The sequence below is a fragment of the Arachis duranensis genome, chromosome 8, assembly GCF_000817695.3.
Source record: "Arachis duranensis cultivar V14167 chromosome 8, aradu.V14167.gnm2.J7QH, whole genome shotgun sequence".
NCBI classification, from domain to species: Eukaryota; Viridiplantae; Streptophyta; class Magnoliopsida; order Fabales; family Fabaceae; genus Arachis; species Arachis duranensis.
Genome location: NC_029779.3, coordinates 28,423,372 through 28,448,111, shown reverse-complemented (window position 1 = coordinate 28,448,111; position 24,740 = coordinate 28,423,372). Strand labels below are relative to the sequence as shown.

The 24,740-nt window shown below is 34.0% G+C and overlaps 5 protein-coding genes and 2 pseudogenes across 5 annotated transcripts; 6 read left to right on the top strand and 1 right to left on the bottom strand.

Annotated features, from left to right (window-relative positions):
* The first annotated feature begins 172 nt into the window (after positions 1-172).
* LOC107461788 (uncharacterized) lies at positions 173-937 on the top strand. Its single transcript, XM_016080345.1, has 2 exons — positions 173-324; positions 640-937. Exons 1-2 carry the CDS (start codon positions 173-175, stop codon positions 935-937), a joined length of 450 nt encoding a protein of 149 aa, XP_015935831.1.
* Positions 938-2,075: 1,138 nt separating this feature from the next.
* LOC107461766 (cytochrome P450 94C1-like) lies at positions 2,076-4,029 on the top strand. The gene is made up of 2 exons (XM_016080328.3): positions 2,076-2,622; positions 2,883-4,029. Exons 1-2 carry the CDS (start codon positions 2,119-2,121, stop codon positions 3,864-3,866), a joined length of 1,488 nt encoding a protein of 495 aa, XP_015935814.1. The 5' UTR covers positions 2,076-2,118; the 3' UTR covers positions 3,867-4,029.
* Positions 4,030-5,811: 1,782 nt separating this feature from the next.
* Positions 5,812-10,999, top strand: LOC127741233 (histidine-containing phosphotransfer protein 1-like). Its single transcript, XM_052253316.1, has 6 exons — positions 5,812-5,871; positions 6,063-6,184; positions 6,298-6,366; positions 9,402-9,473; positions 10,427-10,499; positions 10,703-10,999. The coding sequence occupies exons 1-6, from the start codon at positions 5,812-5,814 to the stop codon at positions 10,754-10,756; spliced, it is 450 nt and encodes a 149-aa protein (XP_052109276.1). The 3' UTR covers positions 10,757-10,999.
* LOC127741329 (uncharacterized) lies at positions 9,752-9,961 on the top strand (annotated as a pseudogene).
* A 2,382-nt stretch (positions 11,000-13,381) lies between the features above and the next one.
* LOC107461882 (uncharacterized) lies at positions 13,382-15,686 on the top strand. Its single transcript, XM_016080440.3, has 6 exons — positions 13,382-13,533; positions 13,733-13,882; positions 14,273-14,346; positions 14,514-14,632; positions 14,877-14,960; positions 15,407-15,686. Exons 1-6 carry the CDS (start codon positions 13,527-13,529, stop codon positions 15,450-15,452), a joined length of 480 nt encoding a protein of 159 aa, XP_015935926.1. The 5' UTR covers positions 13,382-13,526; the 3' UTR covers positions 15,453-15,686.
* A 144-nt stretch (positions 15,687-15,830) lies between these two features.
* On the top strand, positions 15,831-18,485 carry LOC107461880 (guanylyl cyclase 1-like; annotated as a pseudogene).
* A 1,249-nt stretch (positions 18,486-19,734) lies between these two features.
* LOC107461871 (serine/threonine-protein kinase D6PKL1) lies at positions 19,735-24,453 on the bottom strand. The gene is made up of 2 exons (XM_016080426.3): positions 23,506-24,453; positions 19,735-20,605 (listed from the first exon to the last, which is right to left on the bottom strand). Exons 1-2 carry the CDS (start codon positions 24,114-24,116, stop codon positions 19,804-19,806), a joined length of 1,413 nt encoding a protein of 470 aa, XP_015935912.1. The 5' UTR covers positions 24,117-24,453; the 3' UTR covers positions 19,735-19,803.
* Positions 24,454-24,740: the final 287 nt, after the last annotated feature.

Genomic DNA, 24,740 nt, shown 5'->3' with positions numbered 1-24,740 from the left:
TTTTCTCCAACATATAACAAAGATTTTTCCTTTGGAGGAAAAGTGGTTATACTAGGTGGAGACTTAAATAAATTCTTTCTATTATTTCACGAAGATCGGGACAAATTAATCTTACCTTTGGAAGTTTTGTCAGGTGCTCAAACTAACAAAAAACATGAAACTCTCTGTAGGAATGACTATTTCAGATCAAGATGAGACAGAGCAATTTGGTGAGTGCTTATTGAAAGTTTATGATGGTCTAATATGTGACAATATGGATGGTGAATCTGAGATATGTCTTCCAGGAGATATTGTTATTCCTTCTTCGGATCAGGCATTTGATAAGTTGGTTCATTTTTCTTATCCAAATATTTTGGATAACATGTCCTCAAAGAATTTTTTCAAAGCAAGAACTATATTGGCTCTCACGCTGGACATCGTTGAAGATGTTAACAACCATCTGATACCTATCATTCCTAGAGAAAAAAATTATATCTTAGTTCGAATTCGATTTGTATGGATGAAGAAAATATGGAGAGTCAACTAGATCTCTATGGTCTTGAATTACTGAATAGCATAAATTGCTCTGATTTGACTCCACATAAATTAATACTCAAGATTGGTGTTCCAATAATGTTACTGAGAAATTGACCAATCCAGTTGTCTTTGTAATGGTACAAGACTACAAGTTAGGAAACTTGGAAATCATGTCATAGAATGTGAAATTTTAACGGGTAACAATGTTGGTCATATTACTTTGATTCCAAGAATGAATATGGTACCAACAAATGAAACCGTCCCAGTTAGATTCCAACGAAGACAGTTTCTCATAATAGTATCATTTGCCATGACAATTAATAAGTCTCCAGGACAAACTTTATCTCATATTGGATTGTACTTGTCCAAACCAGTTTTTACACATGGCCAACTATATGTGGCACTTTCAAGAGTTAAGTAAGAGAGGTTTAAAAGTTTTACTTATGAATCACGTAGAAATGTTTACAAATTCAACCATCAATGTTGTTTATAGAAAAATCTTTGAAATAATAGGATTCTAATATAAATATTTTAATTTTATTTTAAATTCTGTATCAATGTATATTGTATAATTATTTTACTTAAAAAAAGTGTAAAATAATTATTACTCACTATTTTTAAATTAAACTTTGATTTTAATAATAATTTTATAAATTTCTTAACATAATAATTATTTTGTGTTTTTTAAATATCCAAACATATAAATCTTTTTTTAATTTTATAATTTGTTTTGTGTTGAGCACAGGTTCATACATTAATTAATATATATATTTCTGGATTATTAATGTCCTTTTAATAATTCTATAACCAAAAATCGGTTAGATTATATTATAAAAGATTTATTCCTTATTATTATAATCACTATCATAATGATAAATCTCTAAATTTGATTAAAAATTTTATTATATCAACCTTTTAATATAATAATAATAACAATTTATTTGACACATGATAAATTAAATTGTAGTCATACTATTTATTCCTAATATAAACTGCAGTCAAAGTCAACCTAAAGACAATCCTAGGAACATATACTAATTAATAACATATAAATATGGGTTTTATATACACATCTTTCGTATATACATAAAAAATGAAAATATTTTTTGTATTAATATTTGTGAATTTTTTAAATTAAAATACTCTTAATATTTTTAATTTATTTAATTTTGTTCTTAATCTTTTAATTTTTGTTAAAATTATACATATATTATACACAAAATACATGATGACTAATTTTAGTATGCAAATAACATTTTTGATATAAAATCTATTCTTTTCATCAGCGCTCACATATTAAACTCTTCTATCTATCATTATTCTTCTTCAGTCTTAAAAGTTGTCAAACGGGCTAGTTGATCAATTTAGGTCTACAATAAAAATTAGTCTAAAATAATCAAAATTTATCTTACTATAATAATTAATACATGCTAAATAAAATAAATTTTGAATTTTTTTTCTGATATTACCGATTTAAAAAATAAAATGTTTTTTTATCATTAAATATTTCATAGACCATGAAATGAAATCTCTCCCCCTATATAACCCACCAAGTGATTCTCAACTCTGAAGCAAGGTGGTGGTTGTTCATGGTCTGAATCAATGGAGAGCACATTGGGTTTGTTGTTCTTCTTGTTCACACTCCTCTTCTGTATCTTCTCATTCCTGTTGTTCCTCTCGAGAATGAAGCCATGGTGCAACTGTCACACTTGCAGGACCTACACAACAATGAGTTGGACCACCCACTTCACAAACCTCTCCGATTGGTACACTCATCTCCTCCGTAACTCCGCCACCGGAACCATCCACGTCCACGTCTTGGGCAATATCGTAACTTCAAACCCCATCAACGTTGAGTACATGCTTAAGACGCGCTTCCAAAACTACCCCAAAGGGAGGCCGTTCTCCGCGATCCTGGGCGATCTCTTGGGCCACGGGATCTTCAATGTTGACGGCAGCGCGTGGATGTTCCAGAGGAAGATGGCCAGCCTGGAGCTCGGGAGCGTGGCGGTTCGGACCTACGCGCTGCAGATAGTGACGGAAGAGATACGAACCAGGCTCCTTCCTCTCATGGTTTCTTCGGTTGCATGTGGTCAACAGGACCAGGTTTATTTGCATTTCAATGCCTTGTTACTTACTGTATTATTAAAAGTACAGTTGAAAATAATTTAACTAAATAATTTAATAATTTTTAATTATTATTAATTTTATATAAAAATACCTGCATTTAAATTTTTACTTCATATATATTATGTTGGAGGAATAATACCGGACATAGTTACCTTTATTTTTCAATATATTAGATCGAGTTTATAAATTTAGTGATTTTCTTTTTAACCAAACATGCATGTATATGTCTGAAACAGGATAGTGGGATGGATTTACAAGACATATTGCGACGTTTCTCGTTCGACAACATTTGCAAATTCTCCTTCGGCGTGGACCCAGGTTGTCTCCAACCATCCCTACCTGTTTCACCCTTCGCCGCCGCTTTCGACACGGCCTCCAAGCTCTCGGCAGAGCGTGCAATGACATCATCACCAATCACATGGAAGATCAAGCGCCTACTTAACATTGGATCCGAGAAGAAGCTGAAGCAAGCCATCAAAATCATAAACAACTTAGCAGAAGAGTTAATAAACAAGCGCAGGAAAATCGGATTCTCCACAAGAAAGGATCTCCTCTCAAGGTTCATGAGCTCTGTCGAAAACGACAACAAATACCTCAGAGACATAGTCGTTAGTTTTCTATTGGCTGGTCGCGACACAGTTGCGGCCGCGTTAACCGGTTTCTTTTTCTTATTATCCAAAAACCCGAGTGTTGAGGTCTTGATCCGGGAAGAATTGGACCGGATCCTGGACAATCCGGTCCAGGAATGTGCGAGTTTTGAGCAGCTGCAGCAAATGCATTATCTCACTGCTGCGATTTACGAGAGCATGAGACTCTTTCCGCCGGTTCAGTTTGACTCCAAGTTCGCGCAAGAGGACGATGTGTTACCGGATGGTACATTTGTACCCATGGGTACGAGGGTTACATACCATCCGTATGCAATGGGTCGGATGGATCGGATTTGGGGGTCCGATTGCCTCAAATTCAAACCCGAAAGATGGTTGCATGCCGGTGTGTTTGTGCCGGAGGATCCATTTAAATACCCGGTTTTTCAGGCTGGGGTTAGGATTTGTTTGGGAAAAGAGTTGGCAGTTGTAGAGATGAAATCCTTGGTGGCTACATTGATAAGGCAATTTGATATTCGGGTAGTTGGGTCTGACACGGAGCCCCGGTTTGCACCAGGTCTTACCGCAACCATGCGGGGTGGGTTGTCGGTTCGGGTTTATGAGAGAAGTAGGTGATGGAATGACCCCTGAGAAGCTTGTAGAGTTAAAGTTGATCCATGTTGAGTAATTATTAGTAGTTACATTTGGAGTAGGTGAGATCTAATTTAAGGGGAATCAAAGTATCAAGCTATGTAAATTTTGTCGCAACTAAATAAATTCAAGTAATTTTCTTCTCTAATGGCTGTTGGCTTTTGGGGTAAATTGTAAATGGGAAAATATATGGAGCATATTATTTGAAAATGTTAGAGAGCGGTTAAATTTCGTTGTTTCTAGTAATCAATTAATTATTAATATTTAAAAATATAAAATAAAATATTTTATTAAATTAAAGTTAATAGTCAAATTAATTTTTAAAAGTAAGATATTTTTTAAATTTATTCTTAAGAAAATTAATTGAATTAGTCTTTTAAAAATTACAAATTAATCATATTTGTTCTTCAGTCATTTTATTAATATTTTTTTAAATATTGATGCAGTAAAATGTTAATTAATAATATATATAATACCTAATATATCTAATTAGATATTGACCAAATATATTTATAAAAATTTATTAATTTAATCATTTTTTCTAATTACAAAAATTCTATTCCCAATATGACCTAACGACTAAATTAATAGATTTTCTTAAACATATTTAGTTAAAGTCTAATTGAATATGTTATGTATTATGTGCATGTATACTATCAGTTAATATTTTACATCATCCATTATTGACAAAAATTATGAGTAGAGTAACTAAATGACAGATATAATTAATTCGTAATATTTAAAAGATCAATTTAATTGAAAAAATCTTTTAAAGACGAATTTAAATGATGTCTTATTTTTCAGAAACTAATTTAACTATTAACCCTATTAGATTACTAAATTATTTGAAAAAGTAAAAGATGTTTTAATATTTAATTTTTTTTAAATCTATCTAAATATAGAATATTGTTTTCTATTAAAAAAAGGTAAAAATTTAACTAAATCAAGACTTACTCTTTTTTTTTTTGGTGTCTAAATCAAGATTTACTCTAAATTGGATAGAGACAATTTAACTTATATTTTCTCCAAATCTGATAAGCAGTAATTGTTAATAATTTGTAATTGGGTATGCCTAATTATAGAATGAAAAAGAAAATCTTTTTTCTCTCGCTAGAAAGGAAAGAATTAAAGAATATTTAGTGGATACCATTTTAAGTTTATAATATTACTTGCCAATGTTATTGAATTTTATAGTATTATAAAAACTTAATTTTATTCAATTTTATTTCTGACATTTTTTATTTATGTTAAAATTATCAATGAATATTAATTTTGTTTAATATATTAGGGATCAAATTAAAAATATTCACAGATAATTTTAATACAAATAAAAAAATATTAAATACAAAATTAAATAAATAAAATATTGAAATATTTTAAAACAAACTACCAATTTTAAGGATAAAAGTATATTTTTTCTCATTAAAAAACAAGTGATAAAGGAAAATTGTTGTCATTTGTAATTGAAAATGACACTTGTATTAATATTCAATTTTGTCTCAATTTCATCTAATACATTAGAGACAAAATTAAAAAATTTTAAAAATAATTTTGATATAAATAAAAATATTAAACATAAATTAAATTAAAATATTTATTAAACAAATGGTAAACCTTAGGAACAAAAATCATACCTTGTTCTGTTGAAAAACAAGTGACAAAGGAAAACTTTTAGTTGTCATTATGCAATTGGAAATGGCAATTGTGTTAATTTTTAAATCTTTATGACTAAATGTAGAAGAATTCAGGCCAAAATTATGGCTGAAAAAGAGATAACTTTATCTCTACTCATCAATAATTAAGTTCAGTTATTTGCCAATGTACTTTTTCTTGTCTCTTTCTCTGCATTAGAACAGCAGTTCATGAAAGATAGCCTCTTCTAACGGAAGCTTTTGCAATAAGGAGGCTGTTTTTCTGCTTATTATAAAAAATGGCAATGGCAATTCTCCAAGACCTCTTGCAAGAATACATAAACTCATTGTTTGTTGAGGTGATATTCGATCTTGTCATGTAATATATTTGCTTTTTTGGCATTTAACGCTTACTTGAATCTTGTTATGATGTAGCAGTTCTTATAATTTCACAAATTAAATTTGAACTGAACAATAATGTTAAAAAACACTTTGCTCATTGGTTGTGTATGTCTTTAATTTTTTTTTTCTTCTGCTATTATATTTGCAGGAGCTAGTGAATGATCAATTTTTGTCTCTGAAAAACACTGAAGAACTAGACTGTGTTGTACAGATGATTGAAAAGTACTTTGAATATGTTGACATGATCCTTCCAGAGCTTTCTTGTCAATTGTAATATATATGAACTAATGATTTTACTATCATCACTTCATGCATGGTTTTCTATTTCATACTAATTATATTATTTAATTTTTTTTTCTTGTGATTTTAATTTACGCCTATAGTGATAATTCAAAAGTTGACTTCTCTAAGTTGGCATCCCTAGTTCGTGAGATAGAGGAAAAGAGCACCAGGTAATTACTTGCAATATCTATCTTTGAATTTGCATTTATATATTGAAGATTTAAAAGGCATCGTTTGTTTAAAAACTTTGCATCTAAGCTTAGATACTTTCATTCTCTTTTTTTGATTAACTAGTTGGGCATTTAATCATGAGCAATAACAGTAAATGTTTTGATAAGATTGAAGATTTAATTTGAGATTTTTTACTTAAATAAATGAAATTGAAGGGCATATAGGTTATATAATATGTTAATCATGTCATTCAGAAATAATTTATGCATGCATAACCTAGGAGAATTAGGAATAAATCGTGCTAGGCTACCTAGGATTATAAGTTACACATAAATCGTCCCACTCTAAAAGGATTCACGTAATTTTGGATTAAAACACAAAGGCCCGGCGCGATTTACGTGTGAAAGGAAAATCTCTCAAGCCTGACGCAATTCATATTGTTTGAAGACCTTCGAAGTTCAGCCACGATGTATATTTAAAGACTTACCCTATGAAAACTGCAACGAGTTATTGCTCGAGTGAGACCTCAACCCATTGCGGCGACTAACATTGGTGGAGGAGGAGCCACTATTTTCAACGTTATGGAAGCTTTGGGAGAGAAGGTTTGGGGGAAAGACAGCCCGCAGCGGAGGAGGAGGTGGTAGTGAGCAGACGCGTGAACCACTATGATCGTATACTGTCCTACTTAGATCGTGTCAATTTACTGCATGTTACAAGGTTGAATGATTATTGGTTCAAGTTTAACGAGTCGCTAATCAGTGCATTCATGGAGCGATGGCATCTTGAAACTCATACGTTCTATATGTCGTTTGGGGAGTGCACGATTACACTGCAAGATTTGGCACACCAGTTTAGCCTCCTTATTGATGGACATGTAGTGAGCGGGTGTCTAAGCGATTTTAAGCCATTGATGGAAGGGAGGAAACCTGTCCGGGTGTGATTTCGAGAGTTATTCGGTGACCTTCTACCAGATAATTGTATTGATAACTTCACGGTTTTTTTTTCCTGGTTCCAGAACAAGTTTAGAGACTTGTCCGCCAATGCATCGGAAGCAACGGTACAGATCTATGCACGAGATTACATTATGATGTTGTTGTCTACGTGCTCTTCGCGGACAAGTCTAGTGCCAGGGTTCATTTACGGTGGCTTCCGTATGTTGCGGACCTTGACGGACTCAGCAAGTATAACTGCTTGCGATCTGTCGACATCTCTGTTGCTAGACATGTGTGCGGTCCATTTTCGAACTGCACACACTTTTTATGATACTTCAGTTGGTCGGAATCAAACACTTTATATTCTACACCATACAAATATTATAACTCTTAACTGTCATTACAACTTTCTTTTTACTTTCGAACCATTTTCCGATTTCAAACACGTCTGTGCCAATCATACTAGGCCTGTCTACGTGAATAGTAAGGTGCTGCTGATCTGGAAATGCAAGTTGGTTTAGTGCATCAAGGTCCAAAGTTGAAAAGAGTTGAGGGTATTGCTGTGTCTGACTGCTTGCATGGGTTTGTGCTCCTCCAGCATGTGTGGTGTCTTCCTCACCATTACTTTCATCACCAATAATTGGTGGCTCCGAATCCGACCCATCATCGCCTATAGCCTCCGCAAATGGATCTCTCTCTCTCTCTCTCTCTCTCTCTCTATCTCTCTCTCTCTCTCTCTCTCTCTCTCTCTCTCTTACCTCCATGAATATCGGTGCACCGTCTACTACAGGTGCTGCTCCCATTGCAACTGCGAGCTCTCCAAAGTTTCGCCCATCACCCAAGTCATCTGTTGGAATGGGAAAATCAGCCGTAAATGATGAGGATGAAACAAAGGGAGTCATTGGTTGCCCAGCTGGAACGGTGCTGGAACTCCCTTCTATGACGGCAGTGGACGGATTCGGAACGGATCCACTAGAGCTACCCTCTACATCAACCATTCTGATAAACAACTCTATAGCGCCTAAGTCTGAAAATCTTGATTGAATGTGAAATATAACTCGCATGTTGTCGTCGCCAAGCATCTCGTACTTTCCAAACTTAAGATAACCTTGCCTCAGTGAGATCGGAATTCAAAAAATAATTATTTCACAGGTTTCTTTTCACATTTTTCTGCCTTCTGTAATCTACTATTCTGTAATTCCATCAAAATCGTTGACAGATTTACAAATATACCAGTATGCTTTTTATTAAAAAACGTGACACTCTCACTTGTGTTTTCATCAATCTTTCTTCACTGATGAGCTAACAAAAATATAGTTTCACTCATCTCTCTCAAAACTCAATAAACTTCAAATGTACATTGTTTGATACCACACTCGTTTATTTATAGATAATTTATCATCATAAATCGTTCTAGCCTTCTTAGGTCACTAATTTAATGTTAAATCGTGGCTGGGCTTCGAGGATTACTGAAATTGAGTATAAATCGCTCTAAGGTGGTTAGAGTTATGGACTGCACATAAATCGTGCCACCCAAATGTGTGTTAGCTTCAAAACATGTTAGATCCACTAGACTAGGGCGATTTATAGTCAGCTTGTAATCTTAGTTAGCCTAGCACGATTTATTCCTAATTTTTTTAGGCCATACACGTATAAATAGTCTCTGACTGACATGCATGATTAACATATTATATAATCCACATATTTTTAGGATGATTTTTATGATATTAAAAAGAGGATAAATATGTTTCAAAATTTGTTTTAGAAGAATCTAGTAAATTTAACTTCAATTTTATTTATTTAAGTAAAAAATCCTTTGATTTGCTTAGATATTATTCAGTATTGTATTAGAAGTATAAACATTTTGAAAACATAATTAATGGCAGTATGCGTAAGGCACGTGTATAGTTATAATTTGTTCTTTGGGTTCAATTTAGACCAGCTTTACAAACAAGATATTTCAAATACTTATTATAAGATGACTAAACACCATGTTCATGGTCATATAAACCTAGCTATTCATCTATTACTGTGTAAATGTTTTCAAAATTTTGTGTTTTTCTTATTGAATTTATATCTTGTATACTTATGTCATGTTACAGCATTGGTACAGAGCATATGAGACTTGCATGTTCAGTTCTCATTAAAGCTTGTGACGAGAAGAATAAAAAAAAGTACATTTTCTCTCTTCGTTATAATTTCAATGCCATTCAGAAATCCCATATCATTATCACCATCACTATCATTATCATCATCATCATCATTATTTTCATCTTCTTTTTCGTCTTCCCCTTCTACACTATCATCATAAAAAGCCATTATAATCGATTTCACGTTCTTAAATTTTAAGATTTTCTGAATTTCGCAAACGTAAACTTAGTCTCATCTGGGCTAGGTTCACAAAACAAAAGCAGTTTTTATAACTAAACACAAAGAACACAAAACACAGAACACGACCTTACTTGAACAGGATTTGTTCTATAGGCTCGTACATCTGTATCCTTGAGTTCTAAGAAGACAGGAACCAAAGTCTGGCGGATGAACTATGACCGTGAGGTCAGAGTGTGATTAATTGTTCCAAAGTGCATGCCATCTGAACGGTGGAGGATCGTTCGCGCTACAATCTTGTGGTCGAGATGGTCTCACGGTGTTCTGACAAACTCAAATCTTTTTTCCCTAGCCATTTAATTAGTTATTTTCTCTAAATACTTATTTACTGGTTCATCAAAATATGGAACACCCAATGAGTTGATTTTTTCTTTCAATTTCAGAGAGAAATAGGACCGGGGTAAATTGAATTTCTACACAATAATAAAAATATAACTTTATTTTTTAATGTTTATAGAAATTATATATTTATCCCTCTTATAAAAATATTTAATTACAAAATTACCCTACTTTAGTACAATAAAATTAATTACTAATATAAAATATATATTAAAAATAAATTAAACATTATATATATTTTTATATAAATATATAGTGATTGATTTTAATGTACATGATACATTTTTATTTCACTAAAGATCATATATAAAGCCTTTTCAGTAATAACATGATAAATAGAATAGTGGTTTACATATATAATTTTAAAATAATTTAATTTTAATGTATTTTAATTTTTCAGTTTTACTCAAAGTCTACTCTGGCTTAAGCGTGAATTTAGCAATACTAAGAATAAATTGACGTCTATTATTCAGGTATATTAAATTATTTATTTATTTAAACATGAATTTAATGCTTTGTTTTTTGTGTTCATTTAACTTTTTAAAAAGAGAATAAATCGTCTTGTATATATATTTCTGTATGTCTTATATATGATATTTGTCTTAACTATCAAACCTAACTTCTGTATATATATTGTTGTGCTGTTTTAACATGCTTCAATTGCTCTAAATTACAGATGGAGAGAAGGATTAGAAGACTTAAAGAAAAGAGATTAAGATCACTAAACTAGAGTTTATGTGCAGTTGACTAATGTTAAGTTCTCCTCCTTTTGAATCACATGAATTCTGGTTTTGAGAAGCTTGCTGGTTTGAGTGTCTGATTTATTTGAATCATTGGATGAGCTCAAAGAAATATGATCCTTTCCTTGCTATTTAATTTTTCTTTGGATCTGTGTGTTACTAACTTTTTCATATGATTGTAGTTGTGTTGCAAATATACAAGACTAAACGAAGGAGAATATTTGATTACAGAGCCGCATAGAGTCATAAGTTGAGCTAATGTTTAATTGAATATAACATTACTCTAACTAACTCACTTTGCCGAAGCTCGTTCATCTACTTAAATATATTTTGTGAATTCAAATTTTGATCTCTATATATAATAATTTATTAGTCAATAATTTATTAATTTTAATGTCAGATTAAAAAATATGATAAAAAATAAAAAAATATTTAATAGAAATGTGCACTCACTTTAGTGCATTATCACATTTACGTTTGTTGTTGCCAATTTTTTTAATAAAAGAAATTCTGATTTAATAGGCAAACTCCACCATATACTAATTAAATTCAACTCAAAATTGTGCATTTGGAAGTACATAATATAATATTTATTAAATTTAACATGATTATATATTTTTTTGTGTAAACAAAAATTATATATAATAATTATATCTATACATCAAGTTGATTCGATTTATGCTAATTTATCTTAGATTAAGATTTACTTTAAATTTTTAAAATATAACCAAAGAAATATTAGAATTAAATTAGGTCTAAAAAAAATTCGAGCGGATTCGGTCCATGTATATTTCTCTTTTTTTTTTTAAGTTAAAAGTAAGATTTGAATTTAAAATTTTTAAATGAGGATGAGAAGACTATACTATTTAAACTATAACTACATTTCTCGAGTTAAACCCTAAAATAGTCCCAAAGATTAGCGTCGATTCCAATTGCCCTAATTACGTAATTGAGATTGACAAAAGTGCATCACATTAGTCTCTGACCCATTTTTCATTAACGATATGATGACATGGCTTGATGACGTGGGTTGTTAGTGACATGTGTCACTCCATGGTTTAACCACGTGGCATACTAATGTGGATGGTTGTGCCATGTGTCACAATGCTATTTAGTCACGTGTTCGTTTGTACCACGTGTCACAACAGTATTCGTCCACGTACCGTCTATTATGTCATTATTATAAATGTACCAAATTAGTTCATCACTTTGCATTAAATGACTCATTTTAGTGCCTGAAATTGAATGTCATATACTAAACTAGTCTCTTTACCAGTTTTTTCTCATTTTTTTTAAATTTAAAATTTTTTATATCTTACATGCACTAATTTCAATTCTATTTTTTCATATATCATTTAAATACAAGTACTTTCATAAAAAATTTTAAGATTTTAGTTTTAATTATATAATTTTTTTATAATAATTTAACATTGGTATATTTTGTAATATATAAGTATGTTATTATAAAAAAAGAATTATATAATTGATTAGACACATTTTTTCATTAAAAAATATGTATTTTTAACAAGAAATCGAAAATTAAAATAAACATTTTTTTTGTTCTTATGAAATACATGTTTCCGTTGTGTGTAAATGGACTAGACTGAAGGCACTTCAAGCACTCTCACTACCATTTCCGATATTTTCAATCTAGATGAAAGAGGTCGAAGATGGTAGTGAGGGTACTTGAAATGCGTCAACTCCAAAATTGTGGTTAGAAGTATCCGTAAGAGAACAAATATTTTATAAAAGCACTAAAAGAGTCGGAGATAGTAGTGAGAGTGCTTGAAATGCCTTCAGTCCTTCACATAAACTTCAAGACGACGGTTAGGGGTATCCGCAAGAGAAAAAATATTTTATAAAATCACTTGTATTTGAATAACATGTGAAAAAATAGAATTGAAATTAATGCATTCAAAGATATTGAGAATTTGGAATTTATAGAAAAAAAAGGAGAAAAAATGGTAAAGAAACTAATTTGGTGCACGTCATTCAATTTCAAAGACTAAAATGAGTCAATTAATGTAAAGTGACTAAGTGAGGGACTAATTTGTTGTATCTACAATGATGATATAATGGACGACACGTAGACGAATACTGTTACGACACGTGGTACAAACAGATATATGGCTAAATAGCATTGTGACACGTAACACAACCATCCACATTAGCATGCCACGTGTCACTGGTCACCATATCATCATACTATTACACGTGACCAAACTATGGAGTGACACGTGTCTCTAATATTCCATATCATCAGTCATGTCATTACGTTGTTAATGAGAAATGGATCAGGAATTAACACGGTGCATTTTTGTCAATCTCAAAGACATAATTGATGCAATTAACGATTTTAATATATGATGTCATTCTCAAAGACCATTTGAGTTTAACTCACATTTCTCGTCTCAACTATAATTTATAGTTTCATACAACTGAATTTGGGTCGACAAACCCAAGCCTAAGATTTTATTTCTATTTTTATATTTTCCAGTTTTGGGTTCTTTCTTTTTTTTTTAATTTTTAAATCCATCAAGTAAAATACAAAAATAGCTTCTTATCAAGACCCACATTACGGCCTTGCAAGGCCCAAACCCAAATGCAGCAGCCATCTCTTGTACACTTGTCATTCATTTCTCTTGCTCCTCCACGCGACGGTAACAGCCACAGCTCCGACGACATTGCACCACTCATCTCCAACGACTCACTAACTCTGAGCTCCGAAGAATTCGCATTTTCCAACACCATACAGCCACCATGGATGGTATTCCAGCTCATCTCACTCACTTCATGATTTCTTCTGTGTTCAAAGTTTCTTTTGATTCAACTCGGTTGAGCTCGGAAGTAGTTCATAGTGTTCTGTTAATTTTCGATTTAGCTTCATATAAACGTGGGGAAAGTTTCAAATTTTCATGTATTATAGCGAGCGAGTTTCATGATAAACATGTATATGTGTGTTTCAGTTGATTCACAGCCAACTATGGAAGAAACGATTCTGGTGGGCGATGACCTGATGATGGGTCCACCGTCACCTGTTGTGCCACCTGAAATCGCATCCCACGTTCTCCGCGGTGTTGATTTGTGTGATGGAATCCTCAAGAACCTGTTTTTGTGTAAGCTTTCTTCTTTGCATGTTACTTGCTTGATTAAATGTCTATAAGCTTTTTGTGTTTCGCTTCATTTGTTGTAACTTAGACTGGAAGATAAAGGACTTAGGCAATGAATGGAGTGGTAATTAAGAAGAATTATAAAGTATGTGTAACTTAGGACCATCAGCTTGCGATTTTATGGGACTAAAGTGGAGTTAAAATGTGTATCAATATTGCCTCCATTATTAATATCTATTGGGTCTGAAGAAACTGGAGGGGCAATGATCTTAAAATTATCAAGCAACTGATAAATCCTCATGGTTTGTGTTGTTTGTCCCCTACGGTTAGTATTAGATGCCTGTTAAAACGTTGTCTTCTCTGGATATTTGATAAGCTTCATTTGAAACTTGTTAGGCTTGCAAATCAATGACATTGAACCATTCTGCCAGGATGAGCTTGCTCTTTATAAACAATGTGCTGAAAGAAGGGTGAGACGATTGCCATATATTACAGATATATTTTTCTTTGTTCTTCCATTCTTCTTTTCCATCTTACACCCAACTCATACTGTCATTATTGTGGATGGAGTTCTGGGAAGTGCATTTAATTGTTAATGTATCTTCTTTCTTTTTTCTCGTTGGGTAAAAAAATGCAGGACAAGGAGATTAGGAATCGTCTTCAAGAAAGTGAGCGGAAATTGGGCTCATCAATGCCTTTCGATGAAGCCAAGGAGAGAGTTACCCAGCTTGAGAAAGAAGTTACGTCATTGGATAGGTACATTAAAGAGTAGTCACCAATCTAAGGACCTTGGTTTCATGCATTTGCATAAATTAGACTCTATATAGTTGTATTAAAGCTACAATCATTAGTGTCTATTGGTTGCATTTTAATCGGCCGTGTTTATCTTTCTTTCTCTGTCATTGAGCATTCAAAATAAATATTGGATGCATGATTTTACGAATACAATGTAGAAATTCTCGATGTATCAGTTTCTTATATTCTTGTATTTCATGCATAGGCGCCTCATTCTTGCTAGTGGAGTTGAAGGCATGGAAGGTTTTCGCCAAAGATGGAGTTTACATGGCCGCTTAACTGATACCAAGTAATGTTTGTCATCCATTATTGTCGTTTTGTCAAGTATAGTTTGTTTGGCATTTAAGTTATTTGATTAAGATTATGACTTGGTTATTGAATTTATGGTTTACGATTACACTTACGCTTCTCAATTTATAGAAAAACTCATTTTAGAAGATTCCTTTTCCAAACATAAATGATTATTTGTAAGTACATTTTTTAATTTCAACTTCTTCATATCTTCAACAAATTATTTCTAATCAATCTGATTACATGAGTATTTAATCTAGTGGCCTCTGCCTTTGCCATTGCTAAACTTGTGGAGCTAATAGCCAATAAGATTATTTGATAAGTTTATCACTCAGACGTCAGTGCCATCATCATCAGTTCGTGTTGCTTCTTGTTACTTTTCAATTATGTGCTTGCTTGGTTTTACTTGTTCATTTTATTTTGTTATGTACGGATTTGATGCAGGAAAAGGTTGGAGTCCTTAAAGCAGGGCATAGATAGCAGAAAATGAGGATGGTCCATTAGGGAATCAGCAACAGAAATTTGGTTCCTAGATGAAGGTTGAACCTGCATTATGGTGGCACCTTGTTATATGCATCCATCCAAATCTTTTAGAAATATGGTATTCCTATTATTTGTTGTCATAGATTTAACGATGTATGTATTTTGGTGCCCTCAATAGTCAACATTTTCATTCTACCTGTGCTCCCTCTACTTTCTAAGGAAATAGTCACATTATATCTAATGCAATCAACTTAGAACTCTATGCTATATATTTGTTAAGTTTGTAGCAAAGATATCATTTCCTTCTTACAGGATTTCAGAAATGCAAGATTTTAGGCTTTAGTTAGTATAGCTTTTAACCATTACAGATTTTATTTTATTTTCAAATTGACATCATTTAAAATTACTGTAGTTTGATATGTGCGAGAAGACACTAGACAATGTATACCTTCACTCTTCCGGTTGAATGAATACTAGTCTTGCGAGTAATTTAGATTAGTCTGTGATCTTCTTTTAAAACTGAAAATGACTCTAATTGATGGTCCACTTTATCATACATTGATCTCTGAATTTGTGAAAAAATTTACGTAACGAAAAGTCAAACCTCCTAACTTTTAATTCCAGCATTGTTAGATGTTGCGGTTTGGAATGGCTTTGGAAAAGTTTAGATCCTAACTACTAGCTTGAAAGAAATTGAAGAATTCTGTGCTTGCCTTCTAATCAGTTTTATGTCAAAAGCTGCTGTACGTGGCGTATACATTGCATTTCTTTTGGTTTGGTTGAGAGTGAATACAAGCAACAAGGATCCCCAAAATTCCCTTTGAACTCTGTTTCTGTTCATGTCCTGAACTTCTGTTTCACAGTAAACATTTTACACAATCAATTTGGTCACTGATGTGGCCCTTATACCTGTTATTCAACAAGATTCTTAAGACAGAAGATGAAAGAGAATTGAAAGGAGATAATTTGAGTGCCATAGATCCCTACTTGTTTCAGCATTCACCAAGTAACAATAACGTAGAGTTCCATCTTCCCTCCTTACGCCGCTCGCGCTTTGTTGATGTAAGTGCATGTGATTCTGGCTGATATCTTTTTCTTTGTCTATCAGACTGCTATTATTTTACCGTTGATTTTGTCTGCTAGTCGTGCTTATAGGTACCACATGTAAACCAAATATATACATGGGAATATGGCCTTGCTTGTGCCTCGATGGTTTTGAAAACTATTGGTGTCAACGACCGTGATATTCAAGCACTGGCTGAGCTATGCTGCACTAATAGGTCTTTCCCACTATAAGAAGCTTGAAACTCCTAGTTGCTATGTTATATGAAATGCTTGTAGTCCTAGATGACATATAAACATGAGTATGTCTACTGAAGGAAGTAAAATTGTGATTTTTTAACAGGGTACACTGTCTATGGTAGGCACACACAACTATATGTTGGACTCACTATATTCAACACAAAGTTGAGAGTGTGCACCATAGGATTATGCCTATACAAGTACCTTTCTAGTCTTCCTCTCCTTCCCTTTGCTCTGTCCAATTGAAAACCATTGAAATTCTTAGAATGTTAATCAGGTGCAGGATTTCTTAGTATATTCACATTACCTTTTGGACCAAATGGTCTATGCCTAGATACATACATTTTCTAGACTAGATACATAGAAAAAGAAAAATTGTATTTCATTTTTGTGTCGGGTTCTGTTATTCAAAATTGAAGTTTCCATTTGTTGATAATCATATGCCTTTCCTTTGAACATTGTTTCTGCAGTGTCTGGACAGTTGATTTGGCATATTTGTTGCAGAAGTTTTTTGTTGCATTTTCCTATTTCACTGTAACATTTGGTGCAAACCAAACTATTCTGTTGAATCCTTTTACAAGGTGATTCTCTGGCTCAATAAAGTAGTTACATGCTCTTTATTTTGAATAAATCCCAGCTTATGAATAGTTTTCCAAATATCAGTTTAGTTTTCCAGAGATACACTTGATCCTGGAGTGATTTTTTTTTGGCCGTCCTGCAGTAACTCCTGGACTAATTACTTCTATTGGAGGACCACTTGTTATAATATTTCCAAGAGCATGTTGATATTCCAAAAATTTCAGGGACAAATAATGAGCTTTTATCCTAATTTTATCTTTGTGCACTTTAGTCTTTGTAGTAAGATGAATTTAAGAGATGAGTTTTTCTTTGATAGTGATTTGGATATGAGTTAAAATATAATAGTACTACAATAAATTTATCAAAGCTTACATTGTCTTGAAGTACACCATTGATTGCTATATAGTTAAGTTTGACAGCAAGGTGGACTTGTTTTGCCTAAAATGTTTCCACGCTTGGCTAAATGCCTCTTTGAAACTTGTGATAAATGTTGTGTAGGAGGAATTGCCTAATGATCTAGTCAGAGTAGATATGTTATTTCAAAAAGCAGTGGAGTCTGGAATTGACATACAGGTCTGTTGTCCTTGTTTTTACTGGATCCCTTCAGTTTCAGTTTTAAGAGAATTTCTGTGATTCACTCCTTTTGGAGAAGAAAAGAAGTTTTAGGATCATTTATTTCTATTAATGGTTTATTGTTATACTTAGATTTTAACAAGAACTAATTGAATGGTGGGAAATTAGTTGCACTTTTAATAAGAATAAGAAAATGAAAGTGGTGTTTTTATCACAAAAAAAGAATAAAAAATAAAGTTGTGTGTTCTGCCAGATTTGTTGGACTTGAGGAAACTAACAACTAGATACATTTTATTCACTAGCAACTTTGTCATTTATTTATAATATTTAGTCAGCAAACCTTTCCATCGTTTTGCAGTGTAGATCAATTAGTGGAAGAGAGATTTCCATTCTCATATTGTCAGGGAAATATATTGCTATTGCATTAGTTGACCAAAGCAAATTGAGGTACAGGTTTTCTTCTTATCTGTTCTGTTCTTTTTTGGCCTCAATACTTAATTGATGATAGCTTTTCAACATTGACATACTCCACGTTCTTACCAACTTTTTACGTAGTGCCTGCAGTAAACCAAGTTTATTCATTTGATACCATCCTGTTTAGAAGAAATTTGTCACTCCAATTGCATTATAACACATGTTTTTGTTTATAGTTTAGCTTCTGAATCATTGTCTGATTATCTGCATATCTGTTAGAGACTTTTGATGGTTTCAGTGGCTAAGAGAAGGGGTTGAATCTTAGCCCCCTTTTTCTTGATTACACTTTCTGGTCTTTGAGGAGACTTTTCTGTTTTTGTCTCGTCCCTAGCAACGAGACTTTTTACTTTTGTCTCGTCACTTGGCACGAGACATTTTTGATTTTAGCTCCTGTGCAGCAGAAACAGAAATGAAGAAGTAGAGAGAGAAGATTACACCCAGATATATCCTGGTTCAGCTGCTAAGTGCAATGCAGCCTACATCCAGTCTTGTATAGCTTTTAACCATTACAGATTTTATTTTATTTTCAAATTGACATCATTTAAAATTACTGTAGTTTGATATGTGCGAGAAGACACTAGACAATGTATACCTTCACTCTTCCGGTTGAATGAATACTAGTCTTGCGAGTAATTTAGATTAGTCTGTGATCTTCTTTTAAAACTGAAAATGACTCTAATTGATGGTCCACTTTATCATACAAGATCAATCAGTTAATAAAAAAAAATTGGACCCTCCTCACTCTTCGGTCCCAGACAATAAGACATTTGCAATATTAACAATGAGTCATCTTATCAAAACTTTTGATAGTGGGTGCAACCAAGGACAACAGTTGTCTCGTGCACGTAAACACAGGACATGTCACGTGGTCAGATGCATGTTCTTCAATCTAGACCAATAAAAACGCCACAAAAAACATCAAAATTGGCTCTATTCGGAAACCAGACCCGGGACCCCTCCTCCTCCAGCAAGTTAGATCCAAAACCCACCACGCAGGCCACAGCTTTTCCCATCTAAGCCCTTCCCCAAAGTCAATCTCATTGTTTGTTTATGCCAACGTTGTCTCTCACCCCACTATTTTGCTCTGTTGAACCTTCGGATCACACACCCCATTTAATGTCCATGCTCTGTATCCTCCAACAAAATAATAAAATCATGTGCAACTGCCATCGCCAACCACATTATAGAATATAAGCACCAACCAAGTGAAATTTCGAGCCCATTCACATGCTACGCCATTACTTGTCATCAAGTTTAATTATCAACGTTGGTTGCCATTTAAGGCTCTTAAATAGTATAAAGTGGAGATGAAAATTTAATCAACTACAGGTGCAAATTAATAGATAAAAAAGAGGGAGAAATGATTAAATTTCGTGCAACTATATTATTAATTATAACTGTACTTTTGTTCCCATCTGCTCCTACCATGATTAATAATAATCAATGGGAGTCTCGGGACAACTCTCATCGGATACAGCTTCTTTAGTAAAAGGTGGGGGTACAAAGGGTGGGGTTGTGCATCTTAGCAATGCCCAATTCACACCTTGAAAAAATGGGTGGTTCTTGATAGGGGAAGCCCCCATTATTGACCCAAGCCTCCTTCCGGGGTCCTTAACCAATAGCTGTGAGATAAGGTCCTTTGCCGTGGCTGGCACGCTGGGTTCCTTTGGGAACTCCAATGCTCGAGCCACGATGTTTGCTAGGGTTAGCTCATTGTCCATGCCTCTAAAGGGTGTCACACCATAAAACAATTCAAATATAAATATCCCTAAGGTCCACCAGTCGACGGCACTACCGTGTCCCTCACCGGACACAATCTCCGGGGCCAGGTACTCGTGGGTCCCAACAAATGACATGGACCGGACGTCAATGGGCTCGGCGACGAACTCGGGCCCACCACGATGGCCTTGCTTCTTCTTCTTTCGCTTGCGCTTTGGGTGAAAACATGACACCGCGGGGACTATACAGTTTGGTAGTATGCATGAGGACGATGTGAATTGGGAGGATTCAGTGTGGAGATCCTTTTGTAGGAATATATGAGGAGAATTCTTTTGATCAGAGATGATCTGAGCCGTTGCTGTGGAGTCATCACATTTTAAGGAGAGGTCAAAGTCAGTGAGCATGATGTGGCCGTCAGATCGAACCAACACGTTCTCTGGCTTGAGATCACGGTAGACTATCCCCAACATGTGAAGGTATTCAAGTGCCACCAACACCTCTGAGGCGTAGAACCTGTGAATTAAACAACAATGGAGATATGAAGGGTGGAATTAGTTATAGCATTGAATTAAATTTGGTATATTGTAATCTTAGTAAGTATTTTGGATATGAAGATATTGCTCGACGTACATTTGGCATATCTATATCTATATCTATATCTATATTGGCTGTAGGGGACGATTATTGGCCAACATGACACAGTGTGCACAAGAATATTGGTTGTTAGGCCTACGGAAAGGATCAACCAAAGGAGACATCAATTATCTTGCTGTACTCTAATAAGGGTGACGTGACCTACTCTACTGCTTAATCGCAACCACCTCTTATAGGACCAGATGCTCTTCAATTCAATTTTTTATTTCACAAATTCAGTATCCAATTAACAGTAAAGATTTACACTTGTAGACAATTGAATTTTTCAATCGAGGGGATTCATGCTCTTTCTTTTATCCTTCTAGGATACTGATTGAATATTATAGAATACTTGTCTAAAATATTATGTTCATTATCATACCAATAGCAACTATTGTCGGGTTGTAAGACAAGATAAATTTATTGGCTTTTGAATTTTCATATGTTGCATAATATCTTTCGGACAATGATAATGTCCTCTAAAAGAAGAAATGAGAATAAATTCGAAAAGTTTTGATGCCTCAAATAAGACGAAAAATAATGGCACCAAATCAAAATTTGGAGAATAATCTTCCCATTCCATCAAACATGTCATATTCTTATTTTTAAAGTAATGTTCTTGAAGATTGTTACTTACATGAAAGGACAGACTTTAATTTTGCTACCATTAGGATAGACGTAGGGTTTATTATTATTTTTTTCCTTTCTTAAATCTTAATACTACGTAAGAGGCATCTAAAGTCGGAAAAAAGCTTCACGAAACGGACAAGTTATGAGACACTAATTTTCTTTAAAGAATGTCATGTATCTATTACGTTTGTGTACACTTATTTTATACATCTATTTTTATATTAAAAATAGTTGATAAAAAGTAAGTAAAGATAAAAAAATTCTTTTTATATCATTAAAAAATACCAAAAAAGATATACATAAAAGTAATGCAAACATCATTTGTTACTTTCTTTATCCCCATAAACCAGGAACAAGAAGGAAGAAGCAAAAGCAAATTAAGTACGTTACGTTAGTGAAAGCGCATTTTATAATAAATGAAAACAAAACCAAATGTCTGGTTTATGAACTCTAGAAACCAGATTCAGGAGAAACATGTCCCAATCAAAGAATTAAGGGAGCAATTCGAGATTAGCCTCTCATTAAAATTAAATAAATTAGATCGCCAGAAATCCTGCACAAATTTATGCAATCAAAGATTATTTTATATCACTAGTTGATGCCCGGATATCCTTGCATTTTATATGAACATGGTAGTATTTCCCAACCTCAAATAACGTCGAATATGAAGATTTTAGTTAAAATATTAATAATTAATTGCAACTTTTAAGGACACCCTAACCTATATACTACTAGTAGTAATTAATCTCGCCAAAAAAGGAAAACATATCAATTAAGGAAAGGAAAATTTGTGATTTGCGATAGTCCTTAATTTACTGCAGTGCACATAAATAGAAAGCAGGTTAATTACTACGTACCACTCCACCGCTAGTAGTAGTACTACAGTAAAAATTGAGCTATTCCTTTAGCTAATTAGCTTGTATGGTGAGTGACACTAATACAGGGGGTGGATTTGACTTTTAAAAGCAGCAATTTTACCTAAATTATAGGCACATGCCAAGAATGATGATCCAATTATTATTGTTTAACGAAACACACGTGGTGGCTCAGACAAATCACGGAATCGAACGGGTTAAAGTGAGCATAAGCTGGAAAGCCTTGTCAAAAATTAATTGCACGTTGACCTACCCATCATTATGCTTATGCACAACCCTCATCTCTTTTTACCTTTTCCTTTTATATATTTAGTTTATTTTTAAAAGAGTTTACACTGAACTAACGCAGCTAGCCCGTGAATGATTATTACTATGTAACTTTATCAGTCTATGGGCACTAACTTAAGTTCTGTCATGGTCATAGAAAAATTGTACCTATACCCAAACAAAAATTGTGTTTGCTTATACATTGTACTGCTATTGTTATATAAAACATAACAAAAACTTAATCCTCTTTTGCCTATTGCAAACTTAATACTCACTTAGGTGCATCTAGAATTTGATGAGCTAATTCATGTTTTGTAGTCTAACATAAGAAAAAAATACTAATAAATACGTGGCCTGAAAATAGAATAATGGTATAAGACTAGCACAATCTATTACTTTTTATCGTAATTAGTTAATAATATTTAAAAATATTAGTTAAAAATATAACATTAAATTACTAAATTTAAACTATTAGACTGCTAACTTAAAATACTGATTAATATAAATTAAAATTGTTGATCTTGAAATTTTTTATTTTATAATTGAAAACAACAAAACACTTAAAATGCTTCCAAAATTATTAACTATATGGTAGATTAAAAATGATGAGTATTTTTTCTAAGAAATGAAAGTGTTAGAAGTGTTTTTTTGATTAAATGAAAGATGGTGGGAATAGAGAAGGGCGGAGAAAGAATGTTCCGGCGATTGAGAAATGATGGGGACATAAGGTGGGTCCCATCCCACAGACAGAACGACAGTGCGGGGGAAGGGGGTTGGATGATCCATCACTTTCATCGTCGGTTAGGACTAATCATAACGGTTCAAGATTCCCCTAAGCTAGCTAGCTAGCTAGGCACGCCAACACCGGATCCCACTCCCTCCGCTTCCACTTCCCACTCTCATACTCACTCTCTCACACACACAATCATTAACAGCAACAACAAACAGTACGGTTTCTACGCAGTTAGTTACACAAGGAATTGAGAAAGCAGTGACGAGTGTACTTACCTGACGGCGCCTTCGTTGAAGCGTTTGTTTGCCTGGCGCTGCCGGAGAACGTGGAGGTCGCCGCCGGGGCAGAACTCTGTGAGGAGGCACAGCCATTTAGGTGCTTCGATGGCGCCGTACAGCGTCGGCAAAAAAGGATGGTCCAGTAACTCCAGAATTTCCCTTTCTGTCCTCGCTCTCCCTTCCTTGCTCCTGCTAGCTAGCCCCTTCTTGTCCATCACCTTCGCCGCGAACGTTACGTCGGAGGAGGGCTTCAGCTCCGCCAGGTACACGGAGCTGATGTCGCCGGAGCCGAGGCGCCGGGAGAAGACGAGGTCGGACGGGAGGAGGATGCGACCGCCGGAGGAGGCTGAGTCGTCGTCAGAGGATCGGATCCGGTGGATTGCGGACCAGCGGGGGTCGGAGGAAGGGGCGTGGGGCTTTGTCGGAGGGAGAGGGATGCGGGCGGAGGTGGAAGCCGTGAGTGTGGTGGTTTCGGAGCCGAAGCTTGTGCTGCGCTTGATGTCGGCGGTGGTTGTGGTGGTGGCCGTGGAGGCGAAGCTGAGTGACTGGAGGTCGTCGGCGAGATCGTCCTGCCACGGCGGCGGTGCTGGTGGTGGCGGTGGGTCCATTGGAGTGTTATTGAGAGTATTGGGGGGTTTAATTTGTTATTATATATACGAGAGGGGGGAATGAGGAAAGTGGAAGGATGAAAAATAGTCGAAATAACGGGGTTGGGTTTGGTGGTGGAGTGAGTTTTATACACTACAGTCTACAGTTGATGGCTCTGAAGATAAACGAGGAAAACGGAGAAGAGAGAATGGAATGCACTTTGGGCTACGAGTATGAGTTCACATGAGTATGGGATCTCTCATTGGCCCATGTTTCTCCCCGTTATGCCACTGCTTCCATATACTTGTGCTTCTCTCTTCAATGCACAACAAACAACCCATGGGGCTCAACTAAATTAGCTTAATACCTTCAATATGCAATTAAATTATACCTATTCGTCTATTACATGGCTTTGTTTTTTTATTTTTGTCACCGTTATCCAAAATCAACACACCAAATTCAAATTTTATATAAAATAAAATAAATTAAATACGTAAAATATGAAATAGTAACAAGATTTTAATTATAAAATTATCTGCTATAATAAAAAATTTATAAAATGAATTAGCTCATTTAAAATTATAATATTAAAAAAATTTTAAAAATTAAATTGAAATTCTAAACTATATTAATTTGATTAACTT

What these genes read in the sequence shown, in the direction of transcription:
- LOC107461788 (XM_016080345.1), top strand. Translation starts at nt 173, where the DNA reads ATGACTATTTCAGATCAAGATGAGACAGAGCAATTTGGTGAGTGCTTA. An exon ending in TCGGATCAGGCATTTGATAA is followed by an intron (nt 325 to 639) that starts GTTGGTTCATTT and finishes TGACCAATCCAG; the next exon opens with TTGTCTTTGTAATGGTACAA.
- LOC107461766 (XM_016080328.3), top strand. Translation starts at nt 2,119, where the DNA reads ATGGAGAGCACATTGGGTTTGTTGTTCTTCTTGTTCACACTCCTCTTC. An exon ending in CATGTGGTCAACAGGACCAG is followed by an intron (nt 2,623 to 2,882) that starts GTTTATTTGCAT and finishes TGTCTGAAACAG; the next exon opens with GATAGTGGGATGGATTTACA.
- LOC127741233 (XM_052253316.1), top strand. Translation starts at nt 5,812, where the DNA reads ATGGCAATGGCAATTCTCCAAGACCTCTTGCAAGAATACATAAACTCA. An exon ending in TAAACTCATTGTTTGTTGAG is followed by an intron (nt 5,872 to 6,062) that starts GTGATATTCGAT and finishes TTATATTTGCAG; the next exon opens with GAGCTAGTGAATGATCAATT. An exon ending in ATAGAGGAAAAGAGCACCAG is followed by an intron (nt 6,367 to 9,401) that starts GTAATTACTTGC and finishes GTCATGTTACAG; the next exon opens with CATTGGTACAGAGCATATGA.
- LOC107461882 (XM_016080440.3), top strand. An exon ending in CCTCAAGAACCTGTTTTTGT is followed by an intron (nt 13,883 to 14,272) that starts GTAAGCTTTCTT and finishes GAAACTTGTTAG; the next exon opens with GCTTGCAAATCAATGACATT. An exon ending in GGCCGCTTAACTGATACCAA is followed by an intron (nt 14,961 to 15,406) that starts GTAATGTTTGTC and finishes GATTTGATGCAG; the next exon opens with GAAAAGGTTGGAGTCCTTAA.
- LOC107461871 (XM_016080426.3), bottom strand. Translation starts at nt 24,116, where the DNA reads ATGGACCCACCGCCACCACCAGCACCGCCGCCGTGGCAGGACGATCTC. An exon ending in TTCAACGAAGGCGCCGTCAG is followed by an intron (nt 20,606 to 23,505) that starts GTAAGTACACTC and finishes TTTAATTCACAG; the next exon opens with GTTCTACGCCTCAGAGGTGT.